Raw genomic sequence first — 16,406 nt, forward strand, 5'->3', positions numbered from 1 at the left:
TCTACTTGCTGAAACCCACACAGCTAATCTGCGCGGTGCTGCTCGGAATATAGATTGCCACTTCTGGGGAAGCGGTTAGGCGGCCGCGGCCAAGTGCCTCCGTGTGCCAGGGGACGCTCAGCTTACGGGAAGGTTAGGTTAAAAGTACTTGTCTTGGATTTGCCTGTGTCAGTGATGTTACGGCTCTTGGCTTAGTTCCATGGGCAGCGATAATAGTCTCTCTGGGTTGGCTAGCTTGCACCCAGGTCAACTTGAGCTGTAAAAAACGGAATGTGTCCAAAGGAAAATGGGGGATGCATCCTGAGTTCTAGGAGGAGGGAAACGTGTTTTGTCTCAGGGAGTGTCACCCAGCGCAATAAAGGCTTTAAAAAAAAAATATTGGGTGCTTCCCTTGGGACTGGTTTGGACGCTCCTCTTGGTGCAGAATGCTGCAGCTGGACTGCTGGCGAGGACAGACTAACTCCTGCACAGAGCACCAGTGTTTTAAAGGTTGCACAGTCTACCCATATACTACCGGTTCAGATTCCAGGGTCTTGTATGCATTTGCAAGTCCCTTAGCAACTTTGGCCAAGGGTACCTTGAAGGGGGCCTGGCTCCTTACATCACTGTGTGATCACTGAAGTCATTGTTACTTGGATGCATGGCTCAAATCCACTAGAGCATGGTGGGCTCAATTCTGTTGCATCCCCTCAGGCAGGCCCAGTCACCGTTGAATTTCCAGCACCTAGTGCATAACTTTTTACATTTCTGCAGGCATCTCTAGCCGTTTTTCTGACTTCTATAGCTAGTTTTTAACTGATTTTGTCTCTCTTAACCTTCCTGCACACCGCTCAGAGACCAAGATATGGCCAGCAGAGGTTAAATGTGTTGTTTACCTAGAGCGGGGAAATGGTTCGAAATTTTGAAAGGATAATGAAGAGCAAGAAGGGAAAAAATGAATTGCTGAGGGAGGGCTCCTATATCTGAGGGTGCAGAGAGCAGGGAGTCCACCGAGAACCTCCACGCCGGCCTCTACCAGCAGCCCGGCAGCAAACCCTGTGCCTTGAAATCTCCCTGCTCTTTAACAAAGCATCTAAATTGCTTTGTAAACCTGGATTGCGGAAGTGGAATTGATTGTGGCGAGCAGATGTCTGAATTCTGCCGCACGGCCCTGATAAATTGGATTTCTGTTCGGTGCAGAATGCCTACGATCTGCATGCCTTGGTTGCTTATGTACTATTTTCTGCGGTCCTCGCTTCCCCACCCTGCCTCTCCCCACCCCCCAAGATGGAACGCCAGCGTTTAGCTCGAGAGAAGCAGATGCGAGAAGAGGCAGAGCGGACGAGGGACGAGTTGGAGAGGAGGCTGCTGCAGTTGAAAGATGAGGCAACAATGGCTAACGAAGCCTTGGTAAGTCTCTCTGCAGGGATGACTAGCTGCCTACTGCAATGGCATGGTCCCGTTAACAAGGCATGCATGGTAGAAGCAAGACCCCTCTCTTCAGCAAGACTTGTCCTTACCAGTCAGAGTAGATGCTCCATTCACCTGTATTCAGACTCTGCAACATCAAGCTTACTCATTTGGGGAAGGAGTGGTGGCTTGGTGATTGAACACCTGTTTTGCATGCAGGAGGTTGCAGGTTCAATACCTGTCTCCTATAAGTGAAACCCTGGAAAGCCTCTGCCAATCAGTGTAGATGGTAGTCTGGTTCAGTATAAGACAACTTCCTGTTTAATTCTTCTTTTTTTTAAAAGCAGAAGGACTAGAATCTTCGTTTATTTTTAGGCGAGGGGCAGAAGCTCAGGGGTAGAGCATCTGCTTTGCATGCAGAAGCTCCCACATCATCCAGGTTTCAGAAGCAAAGGACTGGGCAGCTGGTCACCACAGTGTTGGGGACTCTGATGGTGCAAACAAACCCAAATAACAGAAAATAAAGAAATAAACTTTGCCAGTTGACATTTCCCGTTGATCCTGATTTAAAACTTACAAATTAATATAGGCAGCCCATAAATCCAAACAGGGGAAAAGAAAGAATTTTTTCACCCCTAGTTAAACTGTGGAACTCGCTGCCTCAGGAGGCTGTGAAGGTCATCAAGCTTAGATGGCTTTAAAAGAGGACTGGACAAATTGACAGCTATTGCCGTCTACTAGCCAGGATGGCTATGTTCTCCATTTACTGTTGGAAGCAGTAATGCTTCTGAATACCAGTTGCTGGAAACTGCAGGAGGGGAGTGTGCTAAGATCCTGCTTGTGGGCTTCTCATAGGCCTCTGGTTGGCCACTGATAACAGGATGCTGGACTCGATGGGCCATTGGCCTGATCCAGCAGGCTCTCCTTATGTTCTTAGGTATCCAAATGAGATTTACGGTGATAAGCTCCAGCTCCAATTGCAGAAAGGGCAGTGAGTTCTTCAGGCCCCCGAGTAGTACAAAGTGGGCATTTATCCTTCCAATATGAGCCTCTTTGCAGCTGTGAGGGGTGACATGGGTCGTTTTCATTGCCCATCTGTTAGGAAGACTTTTGACCACAGACCATAAGAACATCAGATGAGGCTGTTGGATCAAACCAGTGGCTCACCTTAGTCCAGCATCCTGTTCTTACAGTGGCCAACCAGATGTCCCAGTGAGAAACCTGCTAGCAGGATTTGGAAGTCAAGAGCCTTCTCGCCCCCTTGCAGTTTCCAGCAACTGGTATTCAGAAACATTGCTGCCTCCAGCTGTGGAGGCAGAGCATGGCCGTCATGGCTTCTAGCCGAACCAGTAGCACATCGCCGCTGCATCAGAGCCCCTTGTGTGTAATTCTCCACCCTTCTTGCTCAGATGAGATCCGAAGAGACGGCTGACTTGCTGGCCGAGAAAGCTCAGATCACGGAAGAGGAAGCGAAGCTCCTGGCTCAGAAAGCCGCTGAGGCAGAGCAGGAGATGCAGCGGATCAAAGCCACGGCCATCCGGACTGAGGAAGAGAAACGGCTGATGGAGCAGAAGGTGCTGGAGGCAGAGATGCTGGCGCTGAAGATGGCGGAAGAGTCGGAGCGAAGGTCAGGCGGGGAGGGAAGCACACCCACTGGTTTGGGGGCTTTGAAGCATTTCATTCCTTGTTTTTCTTGCCATTGGGTAGTGCCCAGTGTAGCACAAAGTTAAAGTCTACTACTACTACTACTTTTATTGGGTGGCTCCCAACAGAATATTAAAAACACAGTAAAGCACCAAACATTAAAAACTTCCCTAAAAAACTTCCCTAAAAAACTTCCCTAAAAAGGGCTGCCATCATGTGTCTTCTAAAAGTCAGATAGTTGTTTATTTCCTTGACATTTGATGGGAGGGTGTTCCACAGGGAGGGAGCCACTACCGAGAAGGCCCTTTGCCTGGTTTCCAGTAACCTCACTCCTCACAGTGAGGGAACAGCTAGAAGATCCTCGGATTTGGATCTTAGTGTCGGAGCTGAATGATGGGGGTGGAGACACTCCTTCAGGTATACAGGGCCATTTAGGGCTTTACAGGTCAGCACCATGAAACGTACTGGGAGCCAATGTAGGTCTTTCAGGACCGGTGTTATACCTTCCTAGCAGTGCTCCCAGTCACCTGTCTAGCTGCCGCGTTCTGGATTAGTTGTAGTTTCCAGGTCACCTTCAAAGGTAGCCCCTTGTAGAGCGTGTTGCAGTAGTCCAAGTGGGAGATAACCAGAGCATGCACCACCCTGGCAGGACAGGTAAGTTCTCAGCTGGCGTACCAGATGGAGCAGCCACCCTGGAATTAACCTGCACCTCTATGGACTGCTGTGAGTCCAAAATGACTCCCAGGCTATTCACCTGGTCCTTCAGGTGTGGGCATGGCCAGTGAGCATGGAATGATCTGAAGCACTAGACAAAGTTCAATGAGATGCCTCTGATAAACCAGTTCAGTACAGGTGAACTCCTTGATTTCCCTGGGTTGTGATCCCATCCTTTTCACATGCACCCTGGCCCCACTGCAATCCCTAACTTCCCTCCTCGCCATGCACGCACTTCGGCTGAGCATGCACCATCCTGCCAAGCCCTCGGGCCTGGGCCCCCACTGGGTCTTCAGCTGCTCAAGAACCACCGCACTGCCGTCTCCAAAGCACTCAGATGCCATTAATTAAGTTTTTCGCCTCTAGATATTAAAACACCAAATTCATTACTCTCCCCCTCCCTTGTCCCAATATCTCGCTCCAGATATCCCCCTCCTCTCCCAGCCAATCACAAGGCTCCTACCGCACGCCAGGCCTCCGTCTCCGTGGTCCTCTGGGCATACAAGGGCCGCTGCCAAGGGCTTTTGTCATAAATTGCATTCATTAGTGGGTGAATTAACAATAGCCTTAATTTTGTTCTGAACTACTACTTTCCCCCACTCCTGTGTCTGGGCTTCTGTCTTTGCCCGCTTGGTAACTTTCTCCTCCTTCCTTTATACCTCCGCCCCGCTTGCCAAAAACATCAACGCCGGATATTGTTCAGAAGATCTGATTACTTATTTTCTCTCTCCTCTTTCCCTCCAACCCACCCCCTCAACCGCTTCAGAGGAACCTGTCGAGGATGAGGGGTAGGCAGTAGTTCTTGAAACCTCCAATGCCGTAATTCAGTGGTGCTTGTCTTTCCTTAGATGGGTGGTCTAAACCACCCCTAGTGGCATGAGATTAGCGTGTAGAACAAGGCTGGGGGAACCTCTGGCCCTCTGGGTGCTGTTGGACTCCATTTCCCATCAGCCTCAGCCACCATGGCCAGGGGTTAGAACTGGTGGGAATTGTTGTCCAGCAACATCTGGAGGGCAAAAAGTTCTGCAGCCTACATTTTAGAAGATAGAAGCTTCTGCTGGTGGGGGGTGGGAAGCAGAACCTGTCCTCAGTGGCGTAGCGTGGGTTGTCAGCACCCGGGGCAAGGCAAGTAATTTGCGCCCCCTAACCAGTGGATTTGCGCCCCTAACCCTACCCCCCAGATGTTGCGGCCAGTGCGGCCGGTGCGGCCGGGCCCCCCTGCACCCCCCACGCTACGCCACTCTGCAGCAGTAGCTTCAAAACCCACCTTGCCAGTTCCCAAAGGGCACCATGCACAGCAAAATCCAACGCCTTTCGTTTTTCTCATTTATTTTTATTATTACTATGTATCTTTAAAAGATAAACATTCAGCGTAACAAAGAACTTAAACCGGAAGCCTTTCTTTAGCGCGCACACACACACCCTTAGGGGGATGATCCACCACTCATTTACTCGTGAGCAAGCCCGCCAAACTTGCTGACGAAACCGAAAGCCTCTTAACCTGCTGGCGAGAGGCTTAGCCGGGCCTCGCCCGCCCACCGGCTTCCTCTCGGAGGTTTTTGGGGAGCGCAGGGCGCGTCGAGGCCCGGTGGCGCGTCGGGGTGCGGAGGCTGCCCGTGCTGGCCAGGCGTCGGTGGCGGCGTCGGCGCTGCTGCAGCGGCTGCTCCTCCTGCGAGCAGTGAGTGGAGCGCAGCCGCAGCGGCGGCGGGGGGCGCGCGCGCGCTAGGGCGCAAGGCTGGCGGTGGCTGCGGGGAGCCCGGCGGAGGAAGGAACTTGTCCCTTCCCTCTGGACTCGCACCCCCCCAGATGTTGCGCCCGGTGCGGCCGGCACCCTTGGCACCCCCCACGCTACGCCACTGCCTGTCCTGGACAACAGTCAAAAACCAGTTTTTCTCTCCCTACCCCCTCACCCACTCATTTCATTTCTCCTTCCCTGGACAACAGTCAAGACGGATGAAGCGCTGCCGTTTCCTGCCATTTGGGGAAGGAGAGCATTGTGGGTAGAGGCAGCCTTTGCCATCCAGGTGCCATCCAGACGATTTGGACTGCAATTCCCATCATCCCCAGGCAGCACAGCCATTTTGGACTTCAGCTCCCAGCATGGTGGCTGGGGGTTGATGGGAGTTGTAGTCCAAAATGGCTCTGCTGCCTGGGGATGATGGGAATTGGAGTCCAGATCATCTGGAGAGAACTGTGGAAACATTGCCAAGGTGGCAAAGGCTAGGGTAGGGTGTTGGATTTGGCCCACCACTGCCTCGTTTAGGCCCTTGACCTCCTCTTTCGTATTTTGCTTGTGTGCAGGGCGAAGGAGGCCGATCAGCTCAAGCAGGACCTCCAGGAAGCTCGAGACTCTGAGCGAAGAGCCAAGCAGAAGCTATTGGAAATAACCAGCAAGTCGTCTTACACAGTAAGAAAACATTTTATACATAGGGGCATCATTTTGCCCCTGGTGACTCTGTGCTGCTTGCCCCTGGGCATCCTCTGAGATCTGCAACCCGAAGCCCAGCATTGCAATTATGCAAACTGAGCAGAGCTGTTCCTTTGCTGGCTTTATATACAATTTTCTGCTTTTCTGCAGTAGCTCCCCTTTTGTGGGATGCTCTCCCCAGGGAGGCTCGCCTGATACCTTCATTACATATCTTTAGGCACCAGGCAAAAACATTCCTCTTCTCCCAGGCCTTTGGCTATTTAAACAATCTATGGCCTTTTAAACTCTGTGTGTGTAGCAGGGGGGTTGTTGCTTTTGTTTGTTAGCATGTTATGCATTTTTGTTTCTTTATATTGTAAACCACCCTGTGATCCTGGGATGAAGTGCAGTATAGAAATCATCATCATCATCATCCAAAGCCACATGTTCTGATGTTGCTTTTAGCCAAAACTACTCAAAGCTTGTCGCTCCAGTTTTCTATGAGGTCTAGAAATTGTATTCATTTTAAAAATGAAAGCCATGATGATCAGGGGTTCCGCTTCAGTGTCTGGATTTCCAGGTTTCAAATCAAAGGCTATAAAATTCTTCCTTTAAAAAAAAAAAATTGGCAGGGGACGCTTTGGGGATTCTTCCTCATTGTCAGGGCTCCTACAAGACGACCTGCTGTGTGTTTGGTGATCATAATCAGCCAGTTTTCAACTCAGAGTAATTTGGGCATCTGTTCCCGGAGTTTTCAGCACATGGCCGGCTCCTTTAATCCCTTTGTCATTATCACCCTTGGCAGAAAAATAACAAGACCTCCAATTAAACTGGAAGGCCACAGACTTTTTTATGAGGAGCAAAACACTGGGCTTTTGTTAAACGCCCACATTTGTTAACCGACAGAACTTGCCGTTACGGAGCGGCACTGAGCATCTGTGTCGCCCTCTGCGGTTCTGGTGTCCCATTTATTTCGCTTTGTTCGTAGCAAGCACTGTGCCAGGGCTTGGATTCGATAGAGCAAAGAGCAGTGCAATGCAACAGAGAACATCCCAGTCCCAGAGGCTCTTAAGTTGGAGAGAGGGACACGGGCAACTTGAAGAATAAGATAAAAGTTAAAGGACTGCGCCCAAAGTAGCGCTGAGTAACGCATCCGCCCAGTGCAAGGATTTCTAATTGCACAAAGGCACCCCCTCCGCAACCCCCTAAATATCTGATAGGGGTTCCCCAAACCTCCAGGGCAGATTTGGGGTGGGCGTGGGGGGGGGAGTCCCATTGGGCAAGTGACTACGCTACACCTGGATCTGTAGAAAAGACATGCGGAACTGTTACAAACCCAGGAAGCTGCAGTCAGATCATTGGTCCGTCTATCTCAGTACTGTCAACACTGACTGGCAGCAGATTGCCAGGATTTATGATGTAGCACATTCCCACCTATTCCTGCATCCGTTGGGGATTGAACCCGGGGCTTTCTGCATGCAAAGCAGATGCTCTTCCCCCCTGAGCTATGGCCTTCACCACAGCACCCCAAACCCAGGAATCAGCAGATCTTGCACCCCCTCATTGGGATGGCCAAGTCTAGGGTGCGGGCTGATCCCTTACCTGGGAAGACTCCTGCCAGCAGCCTGCTAATAGCAACACCGACGGCAAATACATATTTATAATGCCATGGCAGAAGCGTGTGAAGTGCTGCTTGATAGTGTCCATCGCAATTGAGGGGATTCAAATGATGCAGTCGCTCACATACCAGCATTTAATTTAGAGCTCCAGGAAGCTTCCAGCGCCCCCAGCTCTGAATTGTTCACTCCTGTTACACAAAGAAGGGTGTGCAAGTTGTGTTCTGTGCTGTCACAAATAAACCCCACAAACAGGTTTCTTTTACATTAGTTTTACCCAGGCTCTCTCACCATCCCAATTTGTCTTCGATACTGCATCACCCTGACTGAGTGTTTAAACAAGCAGAACAAAGGTGGCTTGGATTTAATGGCTCCCCGCTCTCCCCCCCCCCCCAGTTCTCTGAGGCTGTCTGCTAACGTTCAGAAGCTTTTAAGAGCACTGGCTGCAGTGCCGAAATGAGCCTGCCATTTCTAGCCAGAGGCCCCTTGAGTTGAAACACTGGTTGCTCGGGTGTTCTGTCAGAGACAATCTTCGGAACAAACACTCTCAGCCTGTCTGGCTTTCCCCTACAAGAGCCCCTGACTTTAAATGGGTCTGGTGCCAGCGATTGCGCTTGTGGGCAATTGCAATCCAGGACAGACAAAGCACTTCTTCACTTCTTGAGTGCACACTCAAGATACGGAAAGATACATCCCAGAAGATGTAGCAATGGCCAGCAACTTAGATGCTTTTAAAAGAGCACTAGAAAAATTCATGGAGGATAGGACTATTGAAGGCTACAAGCATCGCTTGTATTGCTTCTGAATAGCAGTTGCTGGAAACCAATGGAGGAAAGGGTTCTCTTGCGCCTGGGTCTGGATTGTGGGTTCCCCCTTGGCAACCTGGTTGCCCACTGTGGGAACAGAACGCTGGACTAGATAGGCCACTGGCCTGATCCAGTCTGGCATGGGGAACATAGGAAGCTGTCTTTAGACCAACATAGGAAGCTGTCTTTAGACACCCACCCATCAGACTTAATCGCTCCATCTAGCTTAGTACTGTCGACATTGTATGGCATCAGCTCTTCAGAGTTTCAGCAGCTAACATTCCCATACCTACCTGGAGATGCTGGGGATTGAATTTAGGACCTTCTGCATGCAGAGCTATGGACCAATCCCCCCAAAGGCAGAAGGGGCTGAATGGAGAAACCAGGAGGATGGATGGAGATGCAATAAGTTCGAAGCAGGACTCATCTCTGAAAGGCTGGTTTATGGTGACAGAAGTAACAGCATTTGCCACAATCACCTGGCCCCTCTTAAAGATTCATTGTTTCTCTCCGTAATCTTCACAACAACCCTGTGGTGCAGACCTGGTGCAGGCTCCAGATGTTTTGGGCTACCCTTGCTGGCTGGGGCTGATGGGAATTGTCATTCAAAACACCTGTAGGGCACCAGGTGCAGAGTGTGGCTGGGAAACCTTTGACCCTCCTAATGTTGCTGGACTCCAACTCCCATCAGTCCCAGCGAGCGTGAGCAATGGTGAGGGAAGATGGGAGTTGTAGTGCAACAACATCAGGAGGACCACTCCTGGTATTCCATTCTCTCTCTCTCTCTCCTTTCTAAGAATTCACTGTTCTTTTAAGCCAGTAGGGCTGGCAGGAGTTGTAGACCAAAATATTTGGAGGGCACCAGGTTGGGAAAGACTAACTTTAGCTCCTCTAACATTTCTGGATAGGCTTGCCTAATCAAAAAACAATGTTTTGAGAAGGCACTGAAAAGATTACAGTGAGAGCACCTGCCTGATGTCAATAGGCAGGGAGTTCCAAAGTTTTTTGGGGGGCCAGACTAAAACATTGGTTTCTTTCCAGTGCTGTCACATATGTAGTAAGGTTTGCAGTGCACTCTGAACCTTTGAAATGCTGTATGCAGTTGCTAAGCCTTATGTTATTATGAATTGAGAGAGTGCGTTGAGAGAGGGAGAAAGACTATTTTACCTGGGGTCCTCAGGCCCTAGAGTTCATTCATTGCGAAGGTGAGATGCAAAACATTCCGGTGTTCAAAGCATCCTGGTTTGGGAGGACTGTCAGTCGCACGATGAGCATCAGGCCAGTTTGTCCTTGACTAAACTCTGCAAAACAAAACAAGGCTTCCTTATCATGCATGCGCCCCAGGTTTTCATTGGGAGCTAATCAGCAGGCATTGCGAGTATATTTTTGCCCCTGGAACCGAAGTATAATTAAGAGGAAGATTGTAAGACAGCGGCAGTTTGGCTCCACCCCTCCAGCTGCATCAATCCCAGAAATGTTTCATAAGAGAAGCGCTTCTCCTTTTTGAAAAATACAGCCCGCTGCTATCTCTCCCGAGGATCTCTTAAAGGGGCCTGACACAATCCTCTTTCACTCGTGGCCCGTGGGAATGCTTAGAATGCCGACTTATTTGCTCTGAAAGGAAATGATTCTCACAGGTGGTGAACAAGAATATTTCAGAATCAATGCAGTTCGGGTGCTGTTCCTCTCATTGTCCCTTGCTTTCCCTAGGGTTGTCTTGTGAATTTTCAGTAGATAGGGATGCAAAAACTAGCAGGAGAGCAATGAGCAGGCAAGATGCTTACTGAGGGGTAGCTGTTTTGGTTCAAGCTAGGATATCTACCATGGAGTAAAGTTACTTATTATGGGGTGAGACTGCCTGCTGCTTGAAACTGGAGGCTGGAGCATTAGAAGACATATCAGTGGTTAAATCCCTAACACTTTAGTTCAAGAGGGAAACACAAGAAGAGCATGTTGCAGTAATCTAACCTAGAGGTTACCAGAGCAAAGATAACAGAAGATTTTTTAGATGTGCTGTAAGTCACCCAGAGTGGCTGGGGAAACCCAGCCAGATGGGCGGGGTATAAATAATAAAGCTGCTATTATTATTATTATTATTATTATTATTATTATTATTATTATTATTAAGTTAGGTTATCCCTGTTTAGATAGGGGTACAACTGGGCCACGAGCCAAAGCTGATGGAAGGCTCTCCATGTTGCCGCGACCACTGGAGTCTCAAGCAACAGCAGTGGACCCAGAAGTACACCCAAGCTACATACCTACTCCTTCAGAGATGGTACGACTCCATCAAGAGAGGGCCACCTGCCATCCATCTGGTCTAGGGAACCATCTGTAGCTCAGATGCAGAGAGTCCGAGAGTCCCTGGTTTAATCTCCAGGCAGGACTGGGAATATCCCCTGCCTGAAACCTGGATTGAGCTTCAACTTGTTGGCTCTCATCCAGTCCATTACTGAGGCAAGACATCGGTTCAGCACATCCTCTGCCACACCTGTGGATGTAAAGGAATAGCAAAGCTGTGTGCCATCAGCATATTGCTGACCCCCTCAGTGGTTTCATGTAGACGTTGAGCAGCATAGCGGATAAAATTGAACCCTGGGCAACCCCCCACGTTGAAGGCTCCATAGGGACGAACAACACTCCCCAGGCATCACCCCCTGGAAACGACCATCCAGGTAGGCATGTAGCCATGGCAAAGCCAGTGCTTCCCACAGGCATTTGGTTGGTCACTGTGGAAACAGGGTGTGGGACTAGATGGGTGATTTGACTAATCCAGCAGGCTCTTTTTATGGTCTTAAGTACTGCCAATCTTTACAAACTTAGAGGATCTGTAGGGAAGGAGGTGGCCTTTTAGATATTTGGTGCCTCCGTCATTAGGACACAGTAGCACACAGACTCACACCCGGGAAAAGCAAGGGAAGGTTAATAACTGGTTGGAAGGTACTTTGCATCACTGCAACAGGCTTCATTGGCTTTTGTACCCATTGTTCTTCTTCTCCGGCATCCACATTTCAGCCAGGACCTGTGGTCTAAACAATTGTGCTTGACATTGATCTCTGAGGCTTTTCAAGTGAGTTGTAAAATCCTTTCAGCCTGAAGCCCTTCTTGGCATCAGCTGTCCAGAAGAGTTATGGTTATCAGCTCCGCTGCTCTGACCAATTTGTAGTATGGGTTTCTATCACACATCCCCGGCACTGAATAAATGTCAGATTCACAGGCTTGCTGCATTGAGAGGCACAAAAGGCCCACCTGGTCATGCCACGAGGCAGGATCATCTATCCGCCACTTATCCCCCACTCCCAGCTGCCCACACAACCCCAAGACACGATGCGCTTTGCAGAAGACACGGGCAGAGCAAAATTGCTCCACGGGGATTCAGAGACGAGCCAATCCACAAGACGCAGGAAGGCAAATAAAACCACCCCATCGCTAGCCCAACCCCAGACATAGCAGTCAGAATCAGAGAGCAATCAGACTCGTGCTACAGGAATTGTGATCTGTGCAAAAAAAAACCCCTGCTGGAGTAAAACCACGTCCAGCAACCTGTGAAAAATAACAAAGGGGTTAAGTGTGTTTCCTGCAGTGAGACCAACTGTACTTTCTTATTGGCATTAAATTAGATGCAAGAACACAGTTACTGATGGGGCCAGGATGTCCATAAAGCGTCCAGGCACCCGCTGGTAAGTATATCTTGTTATCCAGGTGCCTCTTCGCTCTCACCTGTCCTGCTAGGAAACATTATGGGCAGGCAACTACTGTTGACCTCAACCTGGGCCTCCTTGTTTTAATTGCTGTGCTGATTTAATGGGGTTGTTGCATTGCATGTTTATATATTAATGTTACAATGGGATTGTTTCACTGTCTGTTTTGATTCTGGATGCTTTTATTTTTTAATGTCGGCGTACTTGGTTTTTATACATGTAGCCTGCTTAGTTGCCTAAATTATATTGAGATACAGTCATACCTTGGGATGAATACGCTTCAGCTTAAATATTTTCGGGTTGCGCTCTGCAGCGACCCAGAAGTAACGGAGCGCGTTACTTCCGGGTTTTGCCGCTCGCACATGCGCAGACGCTCAAAATGACGTCATGCGGATGTACGGAAGTGGCGAAATGTGGCACGCACAGACACGTCTTACATTCGTTTCAGGATGCGAACAGGGCTCTGGAACGGATCCCGTTCGCATCCAGAGGTACCACTGTATTACGCTATTAAAGTATATCCGTATCCCTGTATCATATAATGGCTCCTGGCCACAGTGGCTGTGCTCCGTCTGCATGGCCAGAGGCAGCAATGCTTCTGAATGCCAGTTGTTGGAAACCGCAAGAGGGGAGAGTGTTCTTCTGCTCGGATCCTGCTTCTGGTCTTCCCTTTGGAGCATCTGGTTGGGCACTGTGAGAACAAGTGGCTGGACTAAATGGGCCTTTGGCCCTGATCCAGCAAGCTTCTTCTCATGCTCTTCTAATTCAGGATAGAGGACAGCATTACAACATGAAATACCATCAAAATTAAAATGCAAATCTCTGCATCAAGCAGCATACACATTTTTGACACCCCTGCAGTGGGTGATTAATCTCTGCTTTGCCTTTAGCAGCCGATGAACTCAGGCTCAACGGCGCTCCCTGCTGACATGCCAACCTTCAACCTCATCAGCGAAAGCCTCTCCTTTGACTTCAAGGATACCGACATGAAGAGGTTGTCCATGGAGATAGAGAAAGAGAAGTGCGTTGTTCTCCTTCTTGGCTGTGGTAACTCATAGTCTCGTGGCGCTTGTGGCACAGTGCAGATTCCACCCACTCTTCTTTCTTTCAATGTGACATTCAACTTAAAAGCATAGGAAGTCGACTGAGATCATATCAGACCATGCTTCCATCTAGCTCCATATTGTCTACAGCATGACGTGGGGCCTGTGGACCAATCGTGGCCCACCAGGAGGGTTCACGTTGGCCCACGAGGCCATTTCTCCCAAGCCATGCCCACCTGTCCACCAGCTGATGTCACTGGATGATGTCAGCTGTTGAGGGCTGGGTTCAGTCCTGCAGGGTACTGCTTCATCAGTTTGTACCCCACTGGAAAGGTGCAACCGGCAGGACTGAACCCAGCCCTGGGTGGGTGCAGGGTTCAGTCCTTCTGGGTGCTGTTCCGCTAGTGCATACCCTGCATAATAATAATAATAATAATAATAATAATAATAATAATAATAATAATAATAATTTATTATTTGTACCCCGCCCATCTGGCTGGGTTTCCCCAGCCACTCTGGGCGGCTTCCAACAAAGATGAAAAATACACTAAAATGTCACATATTAAAAACTTCCCTGAACAGGGCTGCCTTCAGATGTCTTCTGAATGTCAAGTAGTCGTTTATCGCTTTGACATCTGATGGGAGGGCGTTCCACAGGGAGGGCGCCACTACCGAGAAGGCCCTCTGCCTGGTTCCCTGTAACTTGGCCTCTCGCAGTGAGGGAACCGCCAGAAGGCCCTCGGAGCTGGACCTCAGTTTCCGGGCAGAACGATGGGGGAGGAGATGCTCCTTCAGATATACTGGACCGAGGCCGTTTAGGGCTTTAAAGGTCAGCACCAACACTTTGAATTGTGCTCGGAAACGTACTGGGAGCCAATGTAGGTCTTTCAAGACCAGTGTTATATGGTCTCGGCGGCCGCTCCCAGTCACCAGTCTAGCTGCTGCATTCTGGATTAGTTGTAGTTTCCGGGTCACCTTCAAAGGTAGCCCCACGTAGAGCGCATTGCAGTAGTCCAAGCGGGAGATAACCAGAGTATGCACCACTCTGGCGAGACAGTCCACAGGCAGATAGGGTCTCAGCCTATGTACCAGATGGAGCTGGTAAACAGCTGCCTTGGATACAGATTTGACCTGTGCCTCCATGGACAGCTGTGAGTCCAAAATGACTCCCAGGCTGCGCACCTGGTCCTTCAGGGGCACAGTTACCCCATTCAGGACCAGGGAATCCTCCACACCTGCCCACCTCCTGTCCCCCAAAAACAGTACTTCTGTCTTGTCAGGATTCAACCTCAATCTGTTAGCCGCCATCCATCCTCCAACCGCCTCCAGACACTCACACAGGACCTTCACCGCCTTCACTGGTTCTGATTTAAAAGAGAGGTAGAGCTGGGTATCATCCGCATACTGATGAAGCAAACGTGCTGGCGAAGCAGACCCCTCCTCTCACCCTCAACTTGTACCAGCGGGTGGGACTGCCCATTTTTCAGTCACCTGATGTCATCATGACGTCAGATGATTGACAGTCGGTTGGCCCCATCTACCCACCAAAGTTGCCCAGTGGGGGGGGGAGATAGTGATCTGACTTGCTGGGCCAGAAAGTTTCCTCACCCCTGATCTACACCGACTCTCTAGGGCAGAGATGGCAAACCTCAGCCCTGAGGGGCCAAACGTGGTCGTCTAAACCTCTCTGACTGGCCCTCGATATTCTCCCCAGTCTCCTAAGCTTTCTCAACTTGGGCACTGCAAGCATCTCAGATTTTTCCCATGTACCACTGCCATGGAAGGGTAATGTCCTGATCTAGTGGAGGTTTGCAGTTCCCGGTGCCCCAGGCAGGCAGGATTCCAAGGCAAGGCAAAGTCAGCACTCCGGAGACCAGTCAAAGTTTGGGTTCAGGACCATGGACAGCAACCCCTCCATTGATACCAAACATCCAAGTTGTCTCAGCAAAGGCCTGGAGCTGAGTTTTATAGCAGTGTTTTAATTATCTGGAAGCCCTGCCACTGTGTCCTGGTCAGTTAGCTGGCCAGCAGTGCTTTCTTCTGCCCCCTTTGTTTTCTTCACAGCAATGGGGTTTCAATGTGTGGGAAATCTCACATTAGAATCATAGAATCATAGCACTGTAGAGTTGGAAGGCACCATGGGGGTCATTTGGCTACCTTTAAAAGTGACCCGGAAACTACAACTAATCCAGAATGCGGCAGCTAGACTGGTGACTGGGAGCGGCCGCTGAGACCATATAATACCGGTCTTGAAAGACCTACACTGGCTCCCAGTACGTTTCCGAGCACAATTCAAAGTCTTGGTGCTGACCTTTAAAGCCCTAAACGGCCTCGGCCCAGTATACCTGAAGGAGCGTCTCCACTCCCCCATCGTTCTGCCTGGACACTGAGGTCCAGTGCCGAGGGCCTTCTGGTGGTTCCCTTACTGCGAGAAGCCAAGTTACAGGGAACTAGGCAGAGGGCCTTCTTGGTGGTGGCACCCGCCCTGTTGAACGTCCTCCCACCAGATGTCAAAAAGAAAAACAACTACCAGACTTTTATAAGACATCTGAAGGCAGCCCTGTTTAGGGAAGCTTTTAATGTTTAATAGGTTATTGTAATTTAATATTTTGTTGGAAGCCGCCCAGAGTGGCTGGGGAAACCCAGCTAGATTGGGGGGAGTAATAATAATAATAATAATAATAATAATAATAATAATAATAATAATAATAATAACAACAACAACAACAACAACAACAACAACAACAATTATTATTATTGTCACCTTCAATGCAGGGATCTTTTATCCAATGTGGGACTCGAACCCATTGCCTGAGATTAAGAGTCTTGTGCTCTACTGACTGGACTATCACACACCTTGGGACTCTCTTGATCCCCTGAGGAGTCTCTAGACCAGCCATCAGAGTCTGGCGACAGTGGTGTCTGCTTGAGGTTCTGTGGAAGGGATGCAGGCTTTGGTGCAGTGCGGACCTAAGCATGGATTCTTCTCCTCCCTGGAGCTGCAGTTCCCAGAGAACTCTGCCTCTGACAAATCTTGCTCTGAGCCCGTGACAACTTTGCGGGTTGCTCTTCATCATATTACTTAA

The 16,406-nt window shown here is 49.6% G+C and overlaps 1 protein-coding gene across 5 annotated transcripts in view; it reads left to right on the plus strand.

Moving 5' to 3' along the window:
* NF2 (NF2, moesin-ezrin-radixin like (MERLIN) tumor suppressor) overlaps window positions 1–16,406 on the plus strand; it is a 101,407-nt gene that overhangs the window by 59,510 nt on the left and 25,491 nt on the right. For 3 of the 5 annotated variants that reach the window (XM_081174921.1, XM_081174923.1, XM_081174920.1), the window contains 4 exons: window positions 1,267–1,389; window positions 2,799–3,016; window positions 6,049–6,154; window positions 13,168–13,298. In XM_081174921.1, the coding sequence (XP_081031047.1) occupies window positions 1,267–1,389; window positions 2,799–3,016; window positions 6,049–6,154; window positions 13,168–13,298 (578 nt within the window). The remainder of the gene's footprint in view (window positions 1–1,266; window positions 1,390–2,798; window positions 3,017–6,048; window positions 6,155–13,167; window positions 13,299–16,406) is intronic. The other 2 variants (XM_081174924.1, XM_081174922.1) reach the window with 1 other exon arrangement.

Source organism: Podarcis bocagei (assembly GCF_964188305.1).
Source record: "Podarcis bocagei genome assembly, chromosome: 16".
NCBI classification, from domain to species: Eukaryota; Metazoa; Chordata; class Lepidosauria; order Squamata; family Lacertidae; genus Podarcis; species Podarcis bocagei.